The sequence below is a fragment of the Scyliorhinus torazame genome, chromosome 6, assembly GCF_047496885.1.
Source record: "Scyliorhinus torazame isolate Kashiwa2021f chromosome 6, sScyTor2.1, whole genome shotgun sequence".
NCBI lineage: Eukaryota > Metazoa > Chordata > Chondrichthyes > Carcharhiniformes > Scyliorhinidae > Scyliorhinus > Scyliorhinus torazame.
Genome location: NC_092712.1, coordinates 159,608,780 through 159,635,635, shown reverse-complemented (window position 1 = coordinate 159,635,635; position 26,856 = coordinate 159,608,780). Strand labels below are relative to the sequence as shown.

The 26,856-nt window shown below is 46.7% G+C and overlaps 1 protein-coding gene across 2 annotated transcripts in view; it reads left to right on the top strand.

Moving 5' to 3' along the window:
- Window positions 1–26,856, top strand: part of elp2 (elongator acetyltransferase complex subunit 2) — a 205,489-nt gene that overhangs the window by 152,334 nt on the left and 26,299 nt on the right. For both annotated transcript variants that reach the window (XM_072509008.1, XM_072509009.1), the window contains 2 exons: window positions 2,055–2,127; window positions 13,812–14,004. In XM_072509008.1, the coding sequence (XP_072365109.1) occupies window positions 2,055–2,127; window positions 13,812–14,004 (266 nt within the window). The remainder of the gene's footprint in view (window positions 1–2,054; window positions 2,128–13,811; window positions 14,005–26,856) is intronic.

Sequence of the window (26,856 nt, the reverse complement as noted above, 5' to 3'; positions counted from 1 at the left end):
TTTTCTTATTTTCCTCCGGGCTTTTCTCCTCATTGCTTAGCTTTCAATTATTTTTTAAACAAACTACAATTTTATTTTTGAATATATGATTTTTAAAACTATCTCATAATCTCAATTTCCTACTTGACTTTCACTACGTGTATCCAATTAATTACTAAGTTAATCTTTTCATTTATAATTCTACTTTGAGAAAGATTTGATTTCTTGTTCCTCACCAATAAAACAAGTTTATCTTGATAGCACTGGGAAAGCAATGAGTAGGGAGAAAAAGATAGTTTGCAGACCCGCTAATGCAATTACTGTTCATGATTCCTGGTTAATAAGTGTGTGTCTGTGTGCGTGTGAAGCATTATCAGTTGGTTGAGGTCCTGGGGGCGGGGGGGGTGTCTTTGCACCTGTGAAATCATGCCCCAAATTTCAGAGATAAGGGGCTGGATTCGCCACCACCGGTCATAGAGTTCCCGATGCGGCGATAAATCCAGCGTCGGGGGGGCGGGGGGGGGGGGGAAACGGGGTATTTCCGATGCTCCAGTCCCTCGCTGGTGTTGTGAGGGATCAGGATGAAAATGGTTGATTAAGACCCATTTGGAAGCTATTAACCATATTCTCTGGGCCCTTGTGATTCTACGGTCCTCTGGGCTGGGAATCACGTGGGCGGGAATTGGTACAAGCCCTGACCAGCGTGTACCTGACGCGGTGAACCTCATGGTTGGCCAGGGGGGTAAGTCTTCATGGGACTTCCCCCCCCCCCCCCCAAAGTCCATCAGATGGACACCTCCCCCTCCCACAATGCAAGACCTGCTCCCCACATCAGAGATCCCCTAATTAAAGAGACCCCCTAAGTAAAGAGACCCCCCAGAAGAGAGATCCCTCTCTAAAATCCCTCCCCCATCCCACCCCCAAGAAGAGAGGCCTCTGCCTGGAAGCTGGAGAGAAGCCAGACAAACGCAGTGAAAAAAAATCAATGCTTTAATATTCACTTGAGCAATACGCCTTCTGGCTCAAACACAGGAAGCAGCACATGTCACAGGGCTAAATAGCTGGCTTTTAAAGCAGACCAAAGCAGGCCAGCAGCGCGGGTTCAATTCCCGTACCAGCCTCCCTGAACAGGCGCCGGAATGTGGCGACTAGGGGCTTTTCACAGTAACTTCATTTGACGCCTACTTGTGACAATAAGCAATTTTCATGTCAATTCCTGGAAAGGGAAAACCAGTCAGCTGGGTTTAAACCCCCTCAGATTATTGATCCACAAGCCATCAATCCATTTCTCTTTAATATTGATTTTTACCAGGCTGTGATTGACAGCTTCCACGCAAACCCAGCTGTCAGCATTGTTCCATTCATCTTCCTTCACGCTTAAGTGGGATGGCATAGTGGTTAGCACTGCTGCCTCACAGCACCCAAGATGTGAATGTAAGGTGGGTGACGGGGATAGGGCGCGGGAATGGGCTGAGGGAGAGTGCTCATTCAGAGGGTCGGTGCAGACTCGATGGGTAGAATGGCCACTTTCTGCACTGTAGGGATTCTGTGATTCTATAAGTGCTTTTGAAGTAGTCAGCTGTGAAACTAACAGAAAGCACTTAACTCTGATGTGGTCCAGGAGCCAGTGTGAGCGCAAATCAGGTGCAATTCAGCTTCAGCAGAAGAACATGGACTCCCTAATGGAGAATCCTGCTTTATATGAGCAAATCAGAATTTTTACAGGAATCTGAACAAAAGTTGTATTTACCTATGATAGACTATAATGGACATGGATGTAAAAATACATGTTCTAATCTGAGCTAAATAAAGCCACAAGCTATTTTTTTATTTTATTAGCTGGCTCTCAATTTGCATTTTCACAACAGATCATCAAATACAAAAGTATCAGAATACATTGCTTGCATTTTACTGTGAAACTGTTCAGTATCACAAGTGTTATACTTGCTGCATTATTTTATGTTTCCCATCCAACAAAGGGAGAGCGAAATGCCTACATCACTTTTTGAGTACTTAACTACAGATGACATTTCCTCCTTTAAAAGTGCCTCAATTTTTGTATTTCTCTCCTGTAGATACGGACATGGTTATGAAGTATTCTGTGTTGCCTGTAATAGCTCATCGACTGTGGTGGCCTCAGCATGTAAGGTATTGTGTGAAACTTTAGGGAAGATAACGGGCGGGATTCTCCACCCCCCTGCCGGGTTGGAGAATCGCCGGGAGGCGGCGTGAATCCCTCCCCCGCCGGCTGCCGAATTCACCGGCGCTGGGGATTTGGCGGGGGCGGGAATCGGGCCGCACCGGTCGGAGGCCATTGGCAGCGGCCCCCCCCCCCCGGCGATTCTCCGGCCCGCGATGGGCCGAGTGGCCGCCCGTTTTCGGCCGGCGTAAATTACAACAAGTATTTACCGGCGTGACCTGGCTCCGTGGGCGGCCTCCGGGGTCGTGGGGGGGGGGGGGGGGGGGGGGCGCGTGGGGGGATCTGGCCCCGGGGGGTGCCCCCATGGTGGCCTGGCCCGTGATCGGAGCCCACCGATCCGCGGGTGGGCCTGTGCCGTGGGGGCACTCTATTCCTCCGGGCCAGCTGGTGTAACAGTCCGCAATGGCCGGCGCGGAGATGAACCGCACCCTGCACATGCGCTGGGATGACAGCACACACTGGCACTCCCGCACATGCGCCAACCCGCGCCGGCTGGCGGAGGCCCTTCGGCACCGGTTGCCATGGCGCCAAGGGTCGGCGCGGTGCAAACCACTCCGCGCCAGCCTAGTCCCTGAAGTTGCGGAGGATTCCACACCTTCGGGGCGGCCCGACGCCGGAGTGGTTCACGCCACTCCTTTGCGCCAGAGTTGCCCGCCCCGCCGATTCCCGCCCAATAAAAACACATTGCAGTAACAAAGTATACATTGTTCAGTAAACAGTCTACTTTTAATACTGAGGTTGATTTTGCTGTGGATAGAAATCTTCCTCTTGTTTTATCGGTAGCTAACTATGAGTCTCAGAACAATGTTTAGTATTATCTATTCATATTTAAGGGCAGCACGGTTGCATTGTGGACAGCACAATTGCTTCACAGCTCCAGGGTCCCAGGTTCGATTCCGGCTTGGGTCACTGTCTGTGCGGAGTCTGCACATCCTCGCCGTGTGTGCGTGGGTTTCCTCCGGGTGCTCCGGTTTCCTCCCACAGTCCAAAGATGTGCAGGTTAGGTGGATTGGCCATGATAAATTGCCCTTAGTGTCCAAAATTGCCCTTAGTGTTGGGTGGAGGTGTTGACCTTGGGTAGGGTGCTCTTTCCAAGAGCCGGTGCAGACTCGATGGGCCGAATGGCCTCCTTCTGCACTGTAAATTCTATGACGATATTAAAATGGCTGAGTTGATCACAACATTCAATGTTGATTAATTGGCAAACCTTATGCCAGCATCTCGTACAACTAATCTACAATAAAACTGTCCATATTTACCTGCCATACCTGTTATGCCCGTTGGTGCCATGGCTTTAACATCATCTTGTGTCATTGCTTTCAACAATATCAGTTCCTACAGTAAATTAGGAAATTAACTTTGTATGTCTTTGCAGATCTTGACCATTGCGTTGCTCTACAGCAATAGGTTTTATCTAACTGAAATGTATTAGTGTGACTCTCAACTGTTCTGTGATTTCAAGTGGCTGGAGTTTGCTGTAACAGGGCGTACAACTGTGTCTGCCATTAGTTAACCTCACACTTTCACGTTTAGGTTGCAAAATGTTTTTCAGAACAAGTTAATGAAAGTGCAAACTGATAAAGTGAGGGAAATGGCATCTCGGACTTGAAGGATTGTGGAAGTAACAGTGCAAGGACTGAGAAGAAACTTTAAATTAGCGTGGGTGAATTCAATGTTCTAGAGTGAGAAAAAGAGACCGAGGAAAAGTACTTTTTAAAAAGTTACATTGAAATAATCTCCCAGCAGAAAGACACCTGGTTCAATTCCAGCTTTGGGTCACTGTGTGTGTGGAGTTTGCACATGCTCCTCTTGTCTGTGTGAGTTTCTTTCGGGTGCTCCGATTTCCTCTCACAGTCCAAAGATGTGCAGGTTAGGTGGATTGGCAACGGTGAATTGCCCCTCCATGTCCAGAGATTTGCAGGTTAGGTGGATTGGTCATGCTAAACTGCCCCTCCATGTCCAAAGATGTGCAGCTTAGGTGGGGCTACGGGATTATGGGGAGTGGGCCTAGGTAGGGTACTCTTTAAGAAGGTCGGTGCAGACTCGATGGGCCGAATAGCCTCCTTCTGCACTGTAGGGATTCTATGGATTAAAATGCGCTTGAAATGACTTGGCATAACTTTGTAGTGTGTTTAGTTTGTACCGATCATGTAAATAAAGTAACTTCACGGCATTAATGCATTTCAGTGGTAAGGCAGTGAGTGAAACTTCATTTATGCAAAGCTTATGGTGGAGTGACACAACATGAATAGTAGCTTTTGGATATTGGTATTTAACCACACAATTCCTCCTTGCCTGTCGTGCGTAAATAACAGTTTCAGGACATCACTGCAGGTGTTCCTCAGGCTAGTGTCCTAGGCCCAACCATCTTCAGATGCTTTATGAAATGGATGATCCAACTTCCTTTGAGATGCTTACCATCAAAGGTTCAAGTTGTCAGCTAATTTGATTCACTGCATGTGATACCAACTAAAGACTGAACGCATTGGATACAGCATTGGATACAGTGGGCCCTGACAACATCCAGCTGTAGTGCTGAACTATTATGCTTCAAAACTAGCAGTACCCCTGGTTGCAGTACAGCTACAGCATTGCCAGCTACTTGACAAAGTGGAAAATAGTCCAGATATGTCCCGTCCACAGAAAGCAGAAACAAATCTAATTAGCAAATTAGCAGCCTATTAGTCTATTCTCAATCATAGCAAAAAGATGGAAAGTGTCGTCCACCACACTTTAAAGGAGCAGCTGTTCATCAACAATGTGCCAAAAACAAAAATCTCAAAACCTGACTGGATCTTTACAAGAACCTTGTTCTTTTGGAGTGAAGAATCAAATTTGCATGTCAGGGAAATTGTACTGCAACTAATTTTGATATTTTTCTGCCTCATAATCTGCACTGTAAATTCTATTCTATTCTATTCTATAATTATCAAGAAGTTTTTTTAAATTAAGTGGTTTTTGCGATCTGCTGCTAGTTCCTTCCACTTCAGTAAAAAAATGCACTTCATTCAATTTCCATCTCCATTTACACATTGTGGAATAGGGATTCTGAACCCTTTGCTTCTGAGGCCTCCCCTCCAAGGTTATAAAAAATTCAGTGACCCTCCTTTAACATACGTTTCTTCCTGTATAACAAAAGGTTACACAATCAAACAAATATTTTTCACCTCCTTTGAATTGAAGATTGATTTCACAATCTACAGTACAGTACTGAGGGAGTGCTGCGTTGAGAGAGGTTGGAAACTTGAGGTAGGAAGTGACTGACTAACTCTTGTATCCTGCTATCAACGTGAAGGAGATCTTAATAAATCTACCTTAATGTGTACTGTTGGATGCATTATTATAGAATTAAGAAATGACACACACACGCTTTTTTTTCCCAATTGTGTCTTTGGTTCTTCTGTGGATCCTCCCTCCCTCTTGCTTTTCACAGTAACTTTGTTGAAGCCTACTTGTGACAATAAGTTATTATTAATGGCTGTTGGCTACAAACAAGTCTTGGAAAAGATTGGTGAATGGTTCCCACATTTTGTGGAAGCCCTCTCCCGACTCCCGGATGGCAAATTAGATTTTTTTCATTTGGGAGAAATTCCGATAGATCGGACAACCAGTCCGCAGCTTTGAGTGGTGCTGCTGATCACCAGATGCGCAGGATTCTCTGGCGGGCGATTAGACAGACAAAGACAAGGGCGCTGTCCTCCTCCCATAAAGAGTTCTGGCCACTCTGATCTCCTGAAGACTGTCACTCACGGGCATGGCTCCACCCTCATTCCCACAAACTTAGACATTGCCTCAAAGAAGGCTCTCCAGAGCCCGGCAAGTCTGGAACATGACCAGATCATGTGGGCGTGGTTGGCCGGGCCTCCTTGCCACCATTCACGTTTGCCCTCCCGTTCCGGGAAGAACCTACTCATTTGGGTTCTGGTTAAGTGAGCTCTGTGTACCACTTTCAGCTGCATTAGGCTTAGCCTTGTGCAAGTGGAGGTGGAGTTGACCCTGTGCAGTGCTTCGCTCCAGAGCCCCCACCCTATTTCAAACCCTAGGTCCACCTCCCATTTTTCCATTGTCTCGTCCAGTGGTGTGTGCGCCCTTCCCAGTAGTCGCCCACACAGGTCCCTGCAGGTTACCCTCCCTAAAATGTCCGTGTCCAGTAGGTCCTCTAATAGCGATTGCTGCTGTGGTGGTGGATATGTCTTTGTTTACCTGCATAAAAGTTTTTTGACGTGCATATACCTTAGTTTGTTGCCCCCGGTCAGTTGGAATCTTTCTGTCAGTTCCTCTAGTGTTGTCTGTTGTCTGTGTAGAAGTCCCTAACTGTCAATATCCCCCCGTCTTGTCTACACCTTTTGAAGGTGGCGTCCATTTTAGCTGGCCCGAACCTGTGGTTGTTGCCGAAGGGGGCCTTAATGGATACCTCGGTTTGACTGAAGTGCTGTCATAGTTGATTCCGTGACCGGACTGTGGTTATCACCACTGGGCTCGTTACACACAAAGACAAACGCCATGATCGTTTTCTCTACTAAGTTGAAAAAGGCTTTGGGGATGTAGATTGGTATGGATCTGAACAGGGAGAGGAACCTGGGCTGTACATTCATCTTGATCATTTGCACCCTCCCTGCCAGGGAGAGTGGGAGTGTGTCCCACCTCTGCAGGTCCTTTTTAACTTCCTCCACCAAGCTGATCTGTGTCCAGTCATGGGCGATTTGGATCCTCAGGTAGCGGAATTTGTGTCGGGACTATTTAAATGTCAGTCCCTCCAGCTCTGCCCCTCCCCCTTGCGGGTTCACTGCGAAGATCTCACTTTTGCTCCGGTTGAGTTTGTAGCCTGAGAAGGTTCCAAACTCAGCACTCCATGATCCCCTCCAAGGTGCTTTGTGAGTCTGCGACGTAGAGGAGCAGGTCATCCGCATAGAGCGAGACTCTGTGCTCTCTGTCAATCCCCTTCCAGTTCTTTGCAGCTCTTAGCACGATCTCTCGTGGTTCGATCGCTGGGGTGAACAGCAGTGGGAACAGCGGGAATCCCTACTTTGTGCTTCCATATAGCTGGAAGTACTTAGAGCTGGCGGTGTTCGTCCAAACGCTCGCCATGGGAAGGCTGTACAGGAGTTTTACCCAGGCGGTGAACCCCGTTCCAAGCCTGAACCACTTGAGTACCTCTATGAGGTACTCCCATTCGACTCTGTCAAAGGCCTTTTCTGCGTCCAGGGCGATGATCACCTCTGGTGTTCTCTCCCTGGGTGGCGTCATTACAACATTCAGCAAGTGCCTGATGTTCGATGTTAGCTGGCTATTCTTGACAAAGCCTGTCTGGCTTTCTGCCACCACTTCTGGTATGCAGTTCTCCAGTCGCTTGGCTAGGCTTTTGGCCAGTATTGTTGCGTCTAAGTTTAGCAGTGAGATGGGTCTGCAGAACCTGCATTCTTGTTTTGTCTTTGTCCTTTTTGGGTATCAGCAAGATTGAGGCTTGTGGTATTGTGGGCGGCAAAATGCCCCTCGCCAGCGAGCCCGTGAACATCTCCCACGTTTGCGGGGATAGTGCCGCCTCAAATTTTTTGGAAGTTCACCGGGAATCCGTCTGGTCCCGGCGCCTTCCCCGCCTGCATGGAGTTGATGCTCTCCATGACTTCAACCGGTTCTAGCGGTGCTTCCAGGCGTCGTTTCCTGTCCTCCCCTATAACTGATATGTACATTCCATCGAGGAACTGTTCATCCCCAAGTCCCCTGCGGGGGGCTCGGAGGTATACGGCTCTTGGTAGAAGGCCTCAAATGCTTCGTTGACCTTTTCCAGCTTCGCCACTAGTTTGTCTCTGATGTTTCTGACCTGAGCCATTTCCATCGTCGCTGCCTGCTTTCTCAGCTGGTGAGCCAGCAAGCATCTGGCTTTGTCTCTGTGCTCGTATAGGGCATCCAGTGCCTGGCGGACTTTGTGCACTACTTTTCTCGTGGGAGCAGTTTGAAGTCCATTTGTAGCTTCTTCCTCTCCGCCTGGAGCTCTAAGATCAGGACCTCACCGGCCTACCTCCAGTATGGAGTCGATTAGCTGTCACTTAGCTGTCCTCGCTTCCCTATCTCTTTGTGCTTTGTAAGCCAAATTAGCCAGCTTAATGCTCTTACTACCCTTGTCCCTGTGTTTCCCCTATGGTTCTTTCCTCCTGCCCTGCCTCTCTCCGTCCCTTCTGTTACTGCTCCATCTTTGCTCCCCTACCCCTGTTTACTCCCCTGACTTTCCCCCCATTGGTGTAACATCTCTGCCAACCACCCCCCCCATTGCCTGGTGCTGCCTCCTCTGTGAGAGACGCGCTGAGGTCCCCCTCTCGCTCGTAACTCCTGGTGCTAGCATTCCCGCTAGTGTGGTGGCTCCTCTCCTGATGTCGGCTTTGTGTCTATCCATCGTCCGCTATCTGTTTTCCTTTCCTGCCATTATCTTCACCCTCTCTTGTGCTCCACTGCTCTTGCCCTTCCTTCTTCCGTTTTAGTTCCCGTCTTCAAAGCGAGGCAGTGCAATCCCACGCAAAGTGTCTCTCATGTTGATTAAAGTCCTTTCGGGTGATCCTCTTCACCGCTGTCTCTGCCGCTGTTTTCACAGGCGGTTCTTCAGGCAAGTCTGTCCGCATCCACAGGGGCTGTGAATAAATACTTCCTGCCCTGGGATATACTAATGTAATAATGAAACAATTGTTTATTGTCACAAGTAGACTTCAATGAAGTTACTGTGAAAAGCCCCTAGTCGCCACATTCCGGCGCCTGTTCGGGGAGGCCGGTGTGACCTAGAGTTTAGCTGGGTAACATCCCAAATTTGGCTTAGCTTTTGTACAGGGCCGCCTTCACTTGTTGAACTCTGCCCGGTGCTTGGCCAGGTCCCCCCCCCAATGTCCTGGTAAAATCTGATCTGGTGTCCTTCCCAGTTGTAGGCCCTTGTCTGCCTGGCCCAGCGCAAGATTCTTTTCTGGCCTTGGTACCGGTGCATTTTGGCCAGAGCGACCGGTGGGTTCTGTCTATTTCTGGCGGGTTGGGGAAGCTGTCCCTTACCACCAGGTTTCCCAGCATCTGGGCCACATAGTCCTTGGGTTCTCTGCCTTTGATCCCTTCCGGCAGACTCTTTATTCTTAAATTTTGATGCCGTGACCGGTTCTCCTGATCCTCTATTTTCCCCTTGATGCCTCCCTGCATCGTGACCAACCTCGCTGTTTCTGTCTCCAGGGAGGAAAACTGGTCACTGCTGAGGCTTTTTGTAATTCTTTTATGGTGTACTCCTGGGCCCCGAGTCACCTCTCTGCCTTGTCCAGGGCCACCTGTATGGTTGCCATGGCCTCCGCGACTGCCACCCTGACCGCATTGGATATTGGTATTTGTCTCTTCCCTGTGTTCTCTTAGTTCCCTGGAGCAGAACATCCTCGATCCACCCTCTGGTGAGGGTGAATTCCCGTGTGCGGCCGGCTCTTCTCACTGGTGTGGCCGGTGCCTCGTCGACGTGCGTCAGCCATCCCGGTCGCTTGTTTCTCCTGGTTTTTCCCCTTTCTTGTCTGCTTACGGCCTCTGGTGTTGCTGTTGCTCGGCATCCTTTCTTGTAATATTATTAGCTTGGGTGAGGGGATACTTTTTTCCCTGTTTTAGTGGACTATTTTGGGTAGAAGCGCCTATTTTTGGGTTCGTAGGAGGAGAGTCACCTTCTATGAGACACAGCTGTTTAGTCTACTTATTCATAGATGTTTTAAACCCAATCAAATATTTTTTCTATTCTTTTCAATCAATCAATGGGAATTCAATGCTATTTTAATTTTGCACTGCTGTCTAGATAGGGACAAATGAACACTGCTAATGACCTGAATCAAGCCCTAAATCCCATCAGTACAGGCACCCACCAGATCCAGTGCGTGTAGGAAGAAGCTCTCCTTGAATGATTTTGGCATTACCTCTGGTTATTTATTATTCATTGGCTGCTGCATCTTAGTAAATGGATTGAGGAAATCTGCTATCTCCCTGATGCTAATGGTGATAATTTCAATGTGCTCCCTGTTGGTCCATTCCAGATGCATCTCTCTGCATCGAATGCCATCTCCCCCCAAACACCAAGTAATCCAAACAAACTGATTGGCCACATTTAATCCAGAAGTGCGAGTTTGGTAAAGATTATTGGTTAGGTGGGTGTCAGATTGAGATGAAGAATGAAACAAGACTTGATTTGCTCATTATTGATGGTGAAGGAAGTGCTATAAATGGCATTTATGTACCAATAACAAATGACTTGTCACCAATGATTAAATTAGGTTCTGCAGGGCGGCATGTGGCGCAGTGGATAGCACCGGGACTGCGGCGCTGAGGAACTGGGTTCGAATCCTGGCCATGGGTTACTGTCCATGTGGAGTTTGCACCTTCTCCCCACGTCTGTGTGGGTTTCACCCCCACAACCCCAAAGATGTGCAGGTTAGGTGGATTGGCCACACTAAATTGCCCCTTAATTGGGAAATAAAATAATTGGATACTCTAAATTTATCTTTTTTTAAATTTATTTTAAAAATTAGGTTCTGCCAGGACTACGTGATTCCAGATCTCTTGACAGCTAAGGTATAAACAAGGGCAAAAGAGCTAAATTCCAGAGGGGAGTTGAAAGTGGCTACCCTTGACACCAAGGTCGCATTTGATGGAGTGTGACATCAAGGCGTCCTAATAAAGTGTACGCCAGTGGGATCGGAGGATGGGGTTGTGGTACGGCTGGGGTTGGTGTCAGGGAGACAGATACTATCCACTGGATGAAGTCATGCCTGGAACAAAGGAAGGTGGTTGTGGTTATGGGAGACCAAGCATTTCAAGGCTGCAGGAATTCCTCAAGACAGTATCCTAAACCCAACCATCTTCTGATCATTCATCAGTGACCTTCCCACCATTTAAGGTCAGAATTGGGGATGTTCACTAATGATTTCCAGTGTTCAGTTTCATTCACAACTAATCGGATAATGCATCCCTGTGTGCATCAAGATCTGGACAAGATTCAGGCTTGGGCTGATAAGTGACAAGTAACATCCTTACCATATGGGGTGCCAAGCAATGAGCACCACCAACAAGAGAGAGCCCAAGCACCTCCCATTGCCATCTCTGAATCTTAAAGGTCACTATTGACCAGAAACAGCTGGATCAGCCATATAAATACTGTGGCTAGAAAAACAGTTTTGAGGTTAACTCTGTGGTGAGTAACTTAACCTCCTGACTCCCAAAGCTTTTTCACCATCTACAAGACATAGTCAAGAGTGTGATGGAATACTGTTCAGCTAGCTGGCGTGGACCAACACAAAAACCTCAATGCATTCTGGGACAAAGCAGCGAGTTTCATTTGCCCACCCACCACCTTAAAAATGAATTCCCTCCACCACCAGTGCACTGTTGCTACAATGTTTGCCATCTATGAGATTCTCTGCAGCAACTCATCTCCGCTTCTTTGACAACTTCCAAACCCCAAGCTCTGCCACCTAGAAGGACGAGGGCAGCAGATGTATGGGATCACCATCAACTGCAAGTTTCCCTTCACGCCATGCATATTCTGATTTTGAACTATATCACTGTTACTTCACTGTCACTGGGCCAAAATCCTGGAATTCCCTTTCTAATGGCATTGTGATGTATCAACACCACATGGACAGCAGTAGTTCAAAAAATGGCTCACCACCACCTACTCGAGGGCAATTAAGAATAGGTAGCAAATGCTGGCCTTTTCAGAATTGTCTGCATCTTGTGCAAGTTTAAAAATACTTGCTTAAAACCTTTTTGGGGGTGGGCGGCATGGTGGTGCAGTAGTTAGCACTGCTGCCTCACGGCGCTGAAGACCTGGGTTTTGTCCCGGTCCCGGGTCACTGCTCATGTGGAGTTTGCACATTCTCTCCGTGTCTGCATGGGTATCACCTCCACAACCTACAGATAGGCAGCATGGTAGCATAGTGGTTAGCACTGTTGGTTCACCAGGGCCCCAGGTTCAAATTTCCGGCTTGGGTCACTGTCTGCGCGGAGTCTGCACGTTTTCCCTGTGTCAGCTTGGGTTTCCTCCGGGTGCTCCGGTTTCCTCCCACAAGTGCCGAAAGACGTGCTGTTATGTAATTTGGACATTCTGAAAGGTGCTCGGTGTCCTTGTGCTGTAAAACGTTAATTTACTTTCTCACTCCAAAGGTGCTGCCTGACGTGCTGAGTATTTCCAGCATTTTCTGTTTCTCCATTGATGCTTGTTGGCCAACAATCTCATTTTAATTTACCAGATTTTAGTGGGAGTTTGGGAGCATGGCTTTTCAAGTCTGCCCACGCTACCTGGTCATAAAGGTAGTCAGGTTCCTATTGAGTGAAACGTTGCAGCTCTCTTTGTGTCATTTTCATTAATTGTTTGGTTTCCTGTTTAATTCAAACTTTATTAGGTTTTTTATAGAGTATTAATTCAAACTCTGTTGGGTATTTCATCGGCGGCACGGTAGCACAGTGGTTAGCACTGTTGCTTCACAGCGCCAGTGTTCCAGTTTCGTTTTCAGCTTGGGTCATTGTCTGTGCGGAGTCTGCATGTTCTCCCCATGTCTGCGTGGGTTTCCTCCCATAAGTCCTGAAAGACGTGGGGCGGAATTCTCTCCTCTTCCCCCCCCCCCCCCCCCCCACGCTGGGTGGGAGAATTGCCCGGGCGCTGCGCGATTCCCGCCACGCCGTCCCGACGCCCACACGCGATTCTCCCACGCCCCCCAAACCGACCCGCGAGTCACGGCTGGCCGCTGGGAGAATCGCCGCTTGCCGTTGGTAATGGGCGAGCGTCGATTCTCCGGCCCGGATGGGCCGAGTGGCCTGCCCAACACGACAGGTTCCCGCCGGCGCCATCCACAGCTGGTCGCTGCCGGTGGTAATAGCGCGGGAAAGCTGGGGGAGCGGCCTGTGGGGGGGGGGGTGGCGAGGGGGGTTCCTGCACCGGGGGGGGGGGGGGCTGAAAAGGGGTCTGGCCCGTGATCGGTGCCCACCGATCGGCGGGCCGGCCTCTCTGAAGGAGGACCTCCTTTCCTCTGCTGCCCCGCATGATCAATCCGCCATCTTCTTGCGGGGCGGCCGCGGTGAGGACGACAACCGCGCATGCGCGGGTTGGTGCCGGCCAATGCGCGGGTGACGACATTTACGCGCGCCGGTTGCGTCATTTACACGGCGCCGCTTTTACACGGTGCCGCTCCTAGCCCCCCGGAGCGGGAGAATAGGGGGCTGGGAACGGCCTCCGACGCCGGAGTGAAACACTCCGGTTTTCACTCCGGCGTCGGGACTTAGTCTCCCGATGGGAGAATTGCACCCTTGCTTGCAGGTAATCTGGACATTTGAATTCTCCCTCAGTGTACCCGAACAGGCGTCGGAATGGGGTGATTAGGGGCTTTTCACAGTAACTTCATTGCAGTGTTAATGTAAGCCTATCTGTGACAATAAAGATTATTATTATCATGTGCAGGATAGGTGGATTGGCCACACTAAATTGCCCCTAAATTGGGAAAAAAAGAATTGGGTACTCTACATTTATTTTTTAAAAACCTTTTGGGGATCCAGAGACCCCTTGTTGAGAACCTCTAGTATAAAGTACAGGATCATAGAACAGACTACTGCCTTCCATGACATTTTTGCATGTTTTTTGTCATAGGCCTCTAAAGTGGAGCATGCAGCAATTATTTTATGGAGTACCTCCAAATGGAAGCAGCTTCTCATCTTACCATTCCACAGCCTGACCGTCACTCAGTTGGCATTTTCACCAGATGACCAGTTCTTGTTGGCAGTTTCACGAGATCGAACCTGGTCTCTCTGGAAACAACATGGAATGGCTGAATCTGATTCAGGTAAGAACACAATAAGGATACTTATTCAAATGTATGCTGTACTTAAGGCCACTAAACCTTTGATAATTTGATTTCCAGACTACTAAATAGGTTTTGAACAAGTATTTTACTTTCAATTATTTGCTGTATTAAATTGACCTGTTACACCTCATGTTCCAAAAAACATCAGTTTGGAATAAAATATTTCACACTCTTTTGCTGTTAAGTAATTCGCTCAGTGTGATATCACAAAGTCTTACCACATTTTTAGTTCCTGATGTCTGATTGTAAAGTTGCTGCTACCAAGTTGAAGTTAAACATCCAATAGCATTTTTAGTTTCTTTAAAAAAGACCTTGGGTGGTAATAGAAGCATACTTTTAACTGTATTCTCTGAGAGTTTTACAACATTAATATTTTTGTTGGCGTCTTTCTGGTGTCGTTGAACTTTTGATTTGTATCACTGCTTTATGAAGGATTATTAAGATATGCACTACCTGATTTAAAACTAAGGAAAATAAGCATCGTACTTGAGAAATGTGTGCATGAAATGTTATCTTAATATTTTTAGTGTACTTTTAGTTTTGATATTTTTCGCAATTTGTGACTCATCATTGCCGCAATAATGCCAAGAACCGAACAAGAAGAAGTAAGATTTTACAGTCAAGAAATTAACAGTGGCATTGTAATTTTTAGTATTTTAAGCTCTATAATGTATATCGTCATGGACAATGTTAAGGTGTTGCCTTTTATTGCCTATGATCAAATATATTTGGAGGTGGATGTGTATATTTCCTTAACCTTGGAGTGATTGAGTGAATTTAAATAACTCAGCAGCAAGCTTTTGTGCATTTAAAAATGAAGAAAGTTACTTTAACTTTCAGGGCAAGTGTGTGTGAGAAATAAGCAAACGCTTGATGTTTCACTAACTTGACTCACCAACACCATCAAACACAAAAATTAGAAGTTAAGAAAAATGGAAATTAACTTGGTCTCTAATTTGTTGTGGGCCCGATGTTTCTTGGTTGAGTTGATGAAATGAAGATCTTGAAAAGCAAGAAAGCAGGGATTTCCCCATGACTGTGAAGGCTTTTGTAGTAGATCTGCCAGAATTTGGGAACTCTGATGAACTTGGTGGCGGAAACTGTTTAGAAGAGTGAGTCCTCATTTCTCTTGCAAGGTATTGCAGGATTATGCATAGGGTGCGTGGCTGACTGCAAAGTCAGGATAACTTTTTGCAGGACTGTCTATTTCTAAGGGATGTCGGTATTGAATTTTCGGGAGCTGCCTCTTGGCAAAGCAATTTAAATGTTCTGCCATAACTTTAACAGGGAGCCAACCGACTGCCGCTGTATCATATGACCTCACATCAGTGTCAAGTCATGATCCCAAATCAAGGATTGTGGTAATTTAATTAAACAGTTTGTGTTCTTCTCCAACTTGTGGTTTCAGTCACCTGAAACCTTTGGTGCTTGAAAAAGGACAAAATCCATATTTTTAAAATTAACGTATCACGGGGTTTAGTTTATCCCGTGGTCTAACAAACATTGAGTCAATATCAGAAGATGGGTCCTCTTCCCAGGTCACTGGCAGTGTGGAGTTTGCACATTCTCTCAATGTCTGCATGGGTCTCATTCCCACAACCCATAGGTGTGCAGGGTAGGTGGATTAGCCACGCTAAATTGCCCCTTAATTGAAATTTTTAAAAACTTTTTTAAAAAAAAGAAGGGGTCTTTTTTTTTCTATCTCTGGAGACAAGATAATTCCATCTCCAAGAAACACCTAGCACCACTTGGAAGCCATCTTGAATTTTAGTCTTTTAGAATATAGTTTTTTAAAAAAGGGGCAGAATTTTCCCACCCCACCCACGACGGATTTTGTGGCGTGCGGGAGCAGTGAATCTAGCGGCAGGTAAAAAGTCAGAAATCCACTGACATAAAAACAGTTTACAATTCTCCCAATGGCAGGTTAACCTGCTGCCGTGTGGCGTGAATGGCATTTGCATGAATTTAAATGTCATGCTGCTTATTGAAACAACTGCCCACCGGAATTTCATCACGCCTTCCTATTGCCCGCCTTCTCCTCACACTTCCACAGGGAAGGCAGTCCATCAGCTCCTACAGGCACGGGGGCCTTCTGCGAACTTAGAGATAAGGCCAGCCAAATGTTGGCGCACCAGCTAAGAAAACAAGCTGTCGCAAATGAAATGGCGCAAGTTAGAGATGGAAATGGTGGATGGTGGCAGACCTCAACGTAGTGAACAAAGCCTTTGCAAACTTTTGCCAAGGCCTGTATACCTGCCAACCCCCGGAAAGGGTTCGGATATGAAGCAGTTCCTCGACAGACTGGACATTCTGGTGGTGACGGAGGACAGGAAACAAGGGCTGGAAGCACTGCTAGGGCTGGATGAAATCATGGAATGTGTTAATTCCATGCAGTCATGGAAAGCGCAGTGACCGGATGGGTTCCCAGCAGACTTTTACAAAAGATTTGCGGCAACACTGGAGATGTTCAACGATTCACTGTTGAAGGGGGTCTTGCCACCCATGCTGGCTCAGGCCTCGATCTCACTGATCCCCAAAAGGGGTAAAGACCCAACAGAGTGTGGATTGTACAGACCCATCACTCACTTAAACACTGATGCAAAAATTCTGGAGAGGCACCTGGAAAGCTGCCTGCCAGAAGTGATTGCGGAAGGTCAGACCTGGTTTGTCAAGGGCAGACAGCTAACAGCGAGCACCAGCCATCTGCTGAAAGTAATAATGACCCCATCCGGGGAGAGGACACCAGAGGTGATCGTCTCCCTGGACGCTGAGAAAGACTTTGGTCGAGTAGAATGGAAGTACTTCATAGAGGTGCTTGAACGGTTTGTGTTTGGAACAGGGTTCATCGCGTGGGTGAATCTCCTGTGCAGCGCTCTTATGGCGAGCGAATGGCGAATGCCACCAACTCCGGGTACTTTAGGCTGCATAGGGGAACAAGGCAGGGGTGCCTGCTATCCCCATCAACCCGGGGAAGAGCAAAATCTTCCCAGAGCTGGAAGGACTATCGTTTAAAGTGATCCAATCCAAGTTCAGGTACCTGGGGATACAAGTGGCCCACAATTGGACAAGACTCCATAAGTGGAACCGCTCCAGCTTGGTGGAGGAGGTGAAGAGGGACTGCAAAGATGGGACTCACTCCCTTTTCGTGAGAAGAATACAGACGGTCAAAATGAACGTGCTGCCTAGGGTTCCTCTTCGTATTTAGATAGGTCTGGTCCTACCAAGCCCCCTATTCTACCAATGGGCGATGGGGTTATTCCGTCTGCCACAGGGGAGGGTTTGAGTGTCTGTTTGGTGTATCTGATGGTTAGCAGTTCCCATTATCTTTTCAGTTGATTAAAATTTAGCACTTTGCCTTTTTAATCACTTCCTTAGTTAGAGTATTGGGTCTGTAGGTTTCCTTTGAAATGTCTCTCGCTTCACACTTTCTTTTGGAAGGAATTCTTGTTTGCTTTTCAAACCTTCACCGTGAAAGGTGGACTCGCATTTTAAAGCAGCTTGTTGTCTCAATTTTAAAAGTTCTGAATTTCCAGCCAGTTGAAAATTGTTTTAAAAAATGGTTTCAAAAATAAAAGGGCATTTTCTTCACTGTGGAAATGTGTCTTTGCATTAACACTTCAGTCCAAAGTTTTCAAATCTTCCTGGGTCCTCGTCAGCCATCCAAACCTGAATTTGAGAATTTGTTAGCAAATTAAAGGGGAATTGAGATTTTGCTCCACACAAAATTCTTTTCCAAAATTAGGAAGTAAGATTTTAGAATTGGTTGCCCTTAGAAGGTGACTTGATCCACATTTAGATATAACTAAATGATCCATCTATTGTGAAGTTTGTGTGCAGTCAATGTGATTTTTTGAAAGGAAATCATAATTAATACATTTATGAGAGTTCTTTGAGTTTGTAACACATAGAATGTCTAACTGGGAACCAGTAGATGTTTTTTTTAAATTCTTTCACAGTATGTGGATGTCACTGGCTATGCCAGTATTTGGTGCCCATTCCTTATTACTCCTGAGATGATGGTGGTGAGCCGCTTTCTTCAACTGCTGCAGTCCATATTGTGTACGTGCACCCCACAATGCTGTTAGGATGGGAGTTCCAGGATTTTGACCCAGCGACAGTGAAGAAACATGATATTGTTCCAAGTCAAGAAGGTGTGTGGCTTGAAAGCTTGCAGTTGTGGTGGTGTTCCATGCATCTGCTGCCTTTGTCATTTGACGTTGTGGTTGTGGGTTTGGAAGGTACTGGGCTTCTTTAGTGTTGTTGGGGCTGCACTCATCTAGGCAATTGGAGAGTGTTCCATCATGCTCCTAACTTATACCTTGCAGATGAAAGGCTTTGGGGAGTTAGGAGGTGAGTTACTCACTGCAGAATTCCCTTCCAAATGTATTTACATTTCAATAGGCACTCCGTAAGATGCAACATAAGGTGCACAAGTTATTGGCATTGGGTTAATATATTAAAATAGATGAGGATTGGCTAATGGACAGAAAGCAGAGTCGGGATAAATGTCATTTTCAGGTTCACAAACTGCTACTTGTGGAATGTCACAGGAATCAGTGTTGGTGCATCAACTATTTACAATCTATATCAATGACTTGGATAAAGTAAAATGAATGTAGCTAAATTTATTGATGTTACAAAGTAAGGTAAGAATGCAAGGTGTGAGGAGGATAGAAAGAGTCTTCAAATGACATAGATATGTTAGGTGAATAGGCAAAGAATTGACAAGTTGAGTACAATATGGGAAAATGGGAGGCTGTCCACTTTGGCGAGAAGAATAACAAAGCAGGATATTATTTAAACGGAGAGCACAGAATGCTACTATAAAGGTGCTAGGTGTCCTTGTTCATAAATCACAAAAAGTTAGCATGCAGTGGAGGCAAATTGCAGAGGCAAATGTAATGTTGGCCTTTATTACAAGGAGGATGGAGTATAAAAGTAGGAAAGTCTTGCTACAACTGTACAGGGCATTGATAAGACCACGTACAAGATTCTGCATACAGTTTTGGTCTCTTTAGTGTTACACACAGGAGAGGGCTTAATTTAAACAGCACTCATTTATCCTCTGAACACCTGGCACTAAAATGAAAGGTGTTTTGATTTGTTTCCCCCTTTGCAAAAGTAGAATAGGGTATTTCCCAAACCCTCAGTTTTGGTGTCTTCTAATTTTCTATTAATAACTCCACAGCAAACTCAAGATAGGTTGAGCTCAAAAGGTTAGTTTATCTGCAGACTCAAAATGCAAAAAGAGGGTTTGCACTGTCCCCTTTTCAGTCAGATAGTAAAGAGAGGAATAAAGAAAAGAAAGATTGACAGTACAGGGAGTGGACATATTGTTTCTTGTAAGTTCCAGAGTCCAGAATAAAATGCGATGAAGCATTCCTTCACGGATTTTGGTGGTCTGAAAACCAATACTGGATAATTCACTTTTCCAGTGGTGTTGATTCACACATTGACATAGGCATGCAGAAATGAATTAATGTTAGGGCAGCACCATGGTGCAGTGGTTAGTACTGCTGCCTCACGGCACCAAGGACCCAGGTTTGATCCCGGCCCTGGGTCACTGTCCATGTGGAGTTTGCACATTCTCCCCGTGTCTGCCTGGGTCCCACCCCCACAATCCAAAGACATGCAGGGTAGATGGATTGGCCACACTAAATTGCCCCTTAATTGGAAAAGAAGAATTGGGTACTCTAAATTTATTTTTAAAAAACAAGTAGGAAAAAGAAATTAATTAGTCTTGTAGGTGATGGTACAAAATTTCCAGCAGCAGTTTAGAGGGAGGCCAGGTATTCCACCGAGGCAGAGCTCCTTGTCTGTGAGGCTGTAAAATAGATGGTAAACTGCAGACTGAACTATGCAGTTCAGCCAGGCAATATTACTTGTTCCTCAAGCCAGAGGCCCATGTCACATGACTGCCACATCGCCACCATCATTGACAAATGATGTGTATCCATCATCTGGATTACAAAGACTGTTAAATGCCTAAGCTTTTCGGAATTGAAAGGAAGGTTGTGGGATCTTTGTCACAGCAGACAATTCATCTTCTTCTGGCCAGCCTTGGTTATTAAATTCAGATGACCTTTGTATAGTTCTCTTTGAAGTTGGGCTGTATCGTCCACAGGTGGTTGCTGGTGGCTCCTCGAAGAGAACAAGTTTTCCCGAAACTGCCAGGTATCTTCTTCGGGTGTCATTAAGTTCGATTCCTGGGATGAAGCAGTTGTCTGATTCGGAAACCCTGAGCAAGGTTGTCGGTACTTGTTGGAGTTTAGAAGAGCGAGAGCAGATCTTATTAGACATGGAATTCTGAGGGAGCTTGACAGGGTAGATGCTGAAAAATGTTTTCCTTCATAGGAGAATATAAAACTAGGGGAATGCATTTTCTGATGCTGGGGGGGTGATTGGGGATGATTTTGGCTTAGGGGCCTGATAATGATATATTCATTTATTACAATGATGTTCCTGATGTTGAACAGGAAAAAGGGGAATTATGTATTGTGTTTATGCCGACAAAAAATGGGACATTGCATTTCTCGCAATATTTTCCGCTCCTGATGGTGAACCTGCCCAACATGTGTGGGAGAAGAAAATCCCGCCTGGTGATAGTTTAGTTTTGTATTGCTGTCTAAGTTGATTCTTTTCTTATTTCCTTCCAGGCTTTTCTCTACATTGCTTAGCTTTCACATTTTTTGAACAAACTACAATTTTACTTTCAAATATAATGGGCGGGATTCTCCGTGTACCGACGGGGCGGGCCACTCCGGCGCCGAGGAGTGATGTGAACCACTCCGGCATCGGGCCGCCTCGAAGGTGCGGAAACCTCTGCACCTTCAGGGACGAGGCCGGCGCGGAAGGGCTTGGCGCCACGCCAACCGGCGCCGAAGGGCCTCCACCAGCTGGCGCGAGTGGGCGCATGCGTGGGAGTGGCAGCATGTGCTGGCATCATCCCAGCGCATGCGCAGGGGGGGTTCTTCTCCGCACCAGCCATGGCGGAGGTTGACAGCGGCCTGTGCAGAGGGAAAGAGTGCCCCCACGGCACAGGCCCACCCGCGGATCGGTGGGCCCCGATCATGGGCCAGGCCACTGTGGGGGCACCTCCCGGGGCCACATCCCTCCGCACATCCCCGAGGACTCTGCAGGCCACCCGTGGAGCCAGGCCAGGTCCCGCCGGCGTAAATCACAACAGGTCCTTACTGGCGGGACCCGCCGAAAACAGGCGGCAACTCGGCCCATCGTGGCCCGGAGAATCGCCGGGGGGGGGGGGCAACTGCCAGCGGCCGCTGACTGGCGCGGCACGATTCCCACACCCGCCAAAACCCCAGCGCCGGCGAATTCGGCAGCCAGCGGGGGCGGGATTCACGTCGCACCCCCCCCCCCCCCCGGTGGTTCTCCGACCCTGCAGGGGGTCGGAGAATCCCGCCCATGATTTTTAAAACTATCTAGTCAGCTCAATTTCCTACTTGACTTTCACTGCGTGCATCCAATTGATTATTCAGTTAATTTTTTCATTTAAAATTCTACTTTAAGAAAGATTCGATCTCTTGTCCCTCACCAATAGAACAGGTTTATCTTGATAATACTGGGAAAGGAATGAGTGGGGAGAAAAATGTAGTTTGCCAGACTCTCTAATGCAATTGCTGTTCATGACTCCTTGTTAATAAGTGTCTCTGTGTGCGTGTGAATTGATTAAGTCCCATTTGCAAACTATTAATGGGCCGGGCACCATATTCTCCATGCTGTCCTCTGGGCCGGGAAGCACGTGGGCGAGAATTGGTGCAAGCTCTGACAAGCGTGTACCTGATGCAGTGAACCTCGTGGTTGGCCAAGGGAGTAAGTCTTCATGGAACTTGCCCCCTAAGCCCATCGGAGGGCCACCTCCCCCACAATGCAAGACCTGCCCACCCCACTGCCCCCTAATTAAATATTTAAAGAGACCCCTCCCTGAGACTCCCTAAATAAAGAAACCCACCCCCACCCCCCAGAAGAGAGACCCCTGTCTAAAGGCCCCCCCTCCCTGATAAGAGAGGCCTCTGCCTGGAAGCTAGAGAGAAGTCCAGACAAAGGCAGTGGAAAAAAAATCACTGCTTTAACATTCACTTGGGCAATACGCCTTCTGGCTCAAACACAGGAAGCAGCACCTGTCAATTCCTGGAAACGGAAAACCAGTCAGCTGGGTTTAAACCCCCTCAGATCTTTGATCCACAAGCCATCCATCCATTTCTCTTTAATATTGATTTTTACCAGGCTGTGATTGACAGCTTCCACGCAAACCCAGCTGTCAGCATTGTTCCATTCATCTTCCTTCACGCTTAAGTGGGATGGCATAGTGGTTAGCACTGCTGCCTCACAGCACCCAAGATGTGCATATAAGGTGGGGTTAGGACAGGGGAGTGGATCTAGGGAGAGTGCTCTTTCAGAGTGTCAGTGCCAACTCGATGGGCTGAATGGCCTCCTTCTGCATTTTAGGGATTATATGATTCAGTTGAAATGAGGAGGAATTTCTCCTCTTATCTCCTTTGCTAATCTTTAGAATCCTCTACCACAGAGCACCGCGGAGGCTGTGTTATTTAATATATTGAAGACTGAGTTAGACAGATTTTTGATGTACAGGGGAGTTGAGGGTTATTGGGGGCAAATGGGAACATGGAGTTTAAGGCTATGATCTTATTGAATGGCAGAGCAATTTCGAGAGGCCAGAATGACCTCCTCCTGTTCCTTTTCCTTATGTTCCTAGCTGATTGTGGTTAGCTGCAGAATTGATTTTTTTGATATTTCGGTGAGTTACACAGGTCATTCTAGGCTGATTAATTTGAAGATATCTGATGTGCTTGTTATGTTTATTGATTAGTCTGCTCTAGCTGTTTGGCGGTTGATAATATCTATTATTTGTATAGCAGCAATGTCATTGATTGACTATCGGACAGTTTCTTGCTGAATTGTTTGTCAGTAATGTGTGATTCCAGCATTGTTTGTTCTGTAGTTTCGCAGTGGTGCTATCTGTTTTCATTCCCATGGACTGTCTTTTCCAGCACTCGGCTTTAGTAGTTTGTTGATGTCCGTTGATTATTGTCTGTCGCCTCGGCCTTGGTTGGATAAGTTGATTGGGTCTTTTATATTATGTGTCCTTGGGTTCATTATTCGCATCCTGGCTATTGCTGTTGTTAGACTGCAAGTACTTTTACATTACAGCAGTACAAGTGAATGACAAGACCAAGTCTAAACTTCAAACTTTTTACATATTAATCATAATTGTCAGAACATTGCTATCTTCAACATGTTTCCAATTAGAACTTATGTTTTCTCGACCCGAGGTTATATCTAGCCAGTACTTTCCCTTTTTAAGTTTTAATGTGTATACTTCACATTCAATGAGTGTTCAATGTCGCAAATAGGGAGGAAATTTTCACTATTGATCCTGGATCTGTTTTATTAGCGGGCCAGTTAAGGTGAAGAGTTTTACTAAGAAATTCTGCATTTTGTTTCATCATCAGAAAACAGTTGCCTAGCTCCAGAAGGCCACATGAAGCACCAGGATCACTGCACTTAGTGCTTTCATTCTAATTCACATTGAAAATGAAAGAAGGATCAGATCAGCATTATTTTTCTCCAGCAGATGCATGGTACTTTTTAATTTAGCGGGGGGAAAACATGCATAATTGAACAATACATCTCAACTTAAAGCAATTTTGACATTTCAACTTAAAAATAGGACATTTTTTTTTAGAACATACAGTGCAGAAGGAGGCCATTCGGCTCATCGAGTCTGCACCGACCCACTGAAGCCCTCACTTCCACTGTATCCCCGTAACCCAATAACCTCTCCTAACCTTTTTTGGAGACTAAGGGCAATTTTAGCATGTCCAATCCACCTAACCTGCACGTCTTTGGACTGTGGGAGGAAACCGGAGCACCCGGAGGAAACCCACACAGACATGGGGAGAACATGCAGACTCCGCACAGACAGTGACCCAGCGGGGGATCGAACTTGGGATCCTGGCGCTGTGAAGACACAGTGCTAGCCACTTGTGCTACCGTGCTGCCCACATTCTCAGCGGCACGGTGGTGCAGTGGTTAGCACTGCTGCCTACGGCACTGAGGATCCAGGTTTGAATCCCGTCCCTGGGTCACTGTCCGTGTGTAGTTTGCACATTCTCCCCGTGTCTGCATGGGCTTCACCCCCACAACCCAAAGATGTGCAGGTTCGGTGGATTGGCCACACTAAATTGCCCCTTAATTGGAAAAATAAATTGGGTACTCGTAAATTTTTTAAAAATAGGACATTCTATTATAATATGTCAGACAATTGGCGATTTTTGTCGGTGGTGGCTTGATCAGAAGAGTGAATTGAATTGCATGGCTAAGCACCTGAAGAGAAAAAACAATGCAGGGCCATGGGGAAAGGACTGGGTAGTGGGACTAGCAGATTCGCTGTTGCAGAGAGATGTTTGGACATTATGGGCTGAATGGCCTCTTTCTTTACTCTGACTCTACCATATGAGTGGACAGGAATTGACAGGGAATCTTAACTGCACGCAGTAGATAAATACAGGGATAGGAATCTGCGTAAAGGATTAGTGAAATCTGCTAATTTGTCACAATTCTAATTATTGCATCCACAGAGGACAGGATTTTCCTTAAAGCTTTGGAATCCCGATATTGAGACCTCACTGCAGTTCCGAGGCATACTTGCTGTGTGCAGACTGGGAAAATTATTTCCTTGGAGTCGACCTCCGAATTGGCCACTTCTGAGCATGCCCTCCAACTAAGGAAGGTGGGTGGGCGCTCGATGCTGCCAGCCTTGTTCTAGAGCCTCAGCAGTCCCACTGAGAGAAGTGGGTGCTGCTGAGACAGGTCAGCAAACATGACCGCTCCATAAAATTGGTGCAATATCAGAAGGATGAAAAGTAACACATTTTTAGTTGGACCAAGTAAATTAATCCCTCCGAACAGAGGTGAAATCCTTTGGGTGGCAGCCCCAACAGCCAGGCGGAGGCCATCAGAAAAGTGCAAGAGAGTGCTCTAAATGACCCCCAATTGTGACCGTAAATATGCAGATTGGCTGCCTGCCACCTTGCAGCGGGTAGACATAGGTATTCCTGCTGCACCAACTCTCTCAAACACAGGGCTGAAAAAATTCTCCCTGGAGATTTAATGATTTTTCTCAGTTGCACATTATTTCCAGTTTATGGCCCTGACGTTAAAGTCTTTCGATTGTTGTAGACCAAACATATGACCCAAGATGTTGTAGCCACCTGAGTTGGCCAAGTCCTGATTTAAAATGGCGAACGGCAAAGGCTGAAGGGAAAGTCAGCCAACACAGGCAGAAACCAGCAGGTGCAGGTTTGCTGTGTATTTAACTCTGCAAAAGCCCAGACAGCATCGATACCAGCGACCATCAGCATAATAATGTAGCAGCCATCTACATACTAATGAGCAATCAATCCCCGGGAACAATAGCAACATTTGGGACACACAAAACTAAGCCGGACTCCCCGGCGCCAGCAGGAGCCAACACAAAAGAGGTTAACAAACACCTCAAGACCCCCCATTGATCAGGGAACCGCTCCAGTATTGGAGAAATCGAACCAAGCGATTGGAACGAAGTCCAATCACCTAGAACCAGGTACAGGGTCCGCCCCGAAAGGCGGGAAGCCCCTGGGGACTATAAAAGTTAAGCCCCAAGTTCAAATCGTTCTCCTTGACCGGGTCACTCAGCAACGCAAAGCAACCCCTGAGAGTGAACTGTCCAAGCTGCCGCATCCCTGAAGTAAGTCTCAAGTCAACGCTCGCTACGTGATGGGCGCTCCAAGCTCCCAGTTCATACCGGCTTTGAATCCCGCAGTTGCAGATTCCGAACGAAAGGCCATTTGTTCCCCTGACCTGGTGGGCCAGTCCGAAGTTAAGTATAGGCCTGTTAGTTGTAGAAGTAGCTTAGACGTAGAATTTGTGCATGAGTAGCGATTACTGTGTATAATAAATGTGCTTTGATTTGAATCGTACTAATTGGTGTGTTGAGTTATTGATCATTACTTGAACTTGAACGTCGTGGCAGTATCATAAAGATACCTGGCGACTCGAGAGCAAAGGTTATAAAACACAGCCAATTGAACCAACCAAAAGTTAGCAACAATGTGCATCAGGATCTTAAGAAAGTCCTGTCGCACAGACCTCTGTGGAAATTGCCTGGGCCAAGCAATTCCCCTGCTCACTGGGACCATCTGCAAAAGTCCTGAAATCTCAGCTGCAATCAGTGACTTCAAATGATTCCTTGAGAGATAGCTGAGCAGTGAACTAGAAAATGTGAGAAAGAAGAATCCTTATCTAATTCCTGCATACCTACAGAACCTACCCCTAATAGACCTCATTGACCTCCCTCCAACCTCCCCTTGACCTGAACCGACTAGCCACCAACCCGACCTGACCACCTCTCCTAACCACATTAAGCTCAGACCAAAGCTGACTACCCTCCTGACCCGACTATCCACCTATTGACCCCACCTGCCACCCTGCTCATCGTACCCACTTATCTCACACACCTTTCCACCCTACCACCTTGCACATTTACTCATTCATCCACTTCCCCACTCACTAGCATTCACCCACTCATTAAAATTCACCCACTCGCTAGCATTCACCCATTCACTAGAATTCACCCACTTACTAACATTCACCCACTCACTAGCATTCACCCATTCACTAACATTTATGCATTTGCTAACATTCACACTGGACATTTAAACTTACGTTATAGCAGCTAGTGTTGACATGATTACCCTTCACAGAAGATCCAAACTTATGTTTTAAAAGTGTTAGTTATTGTTGCATTCTTCT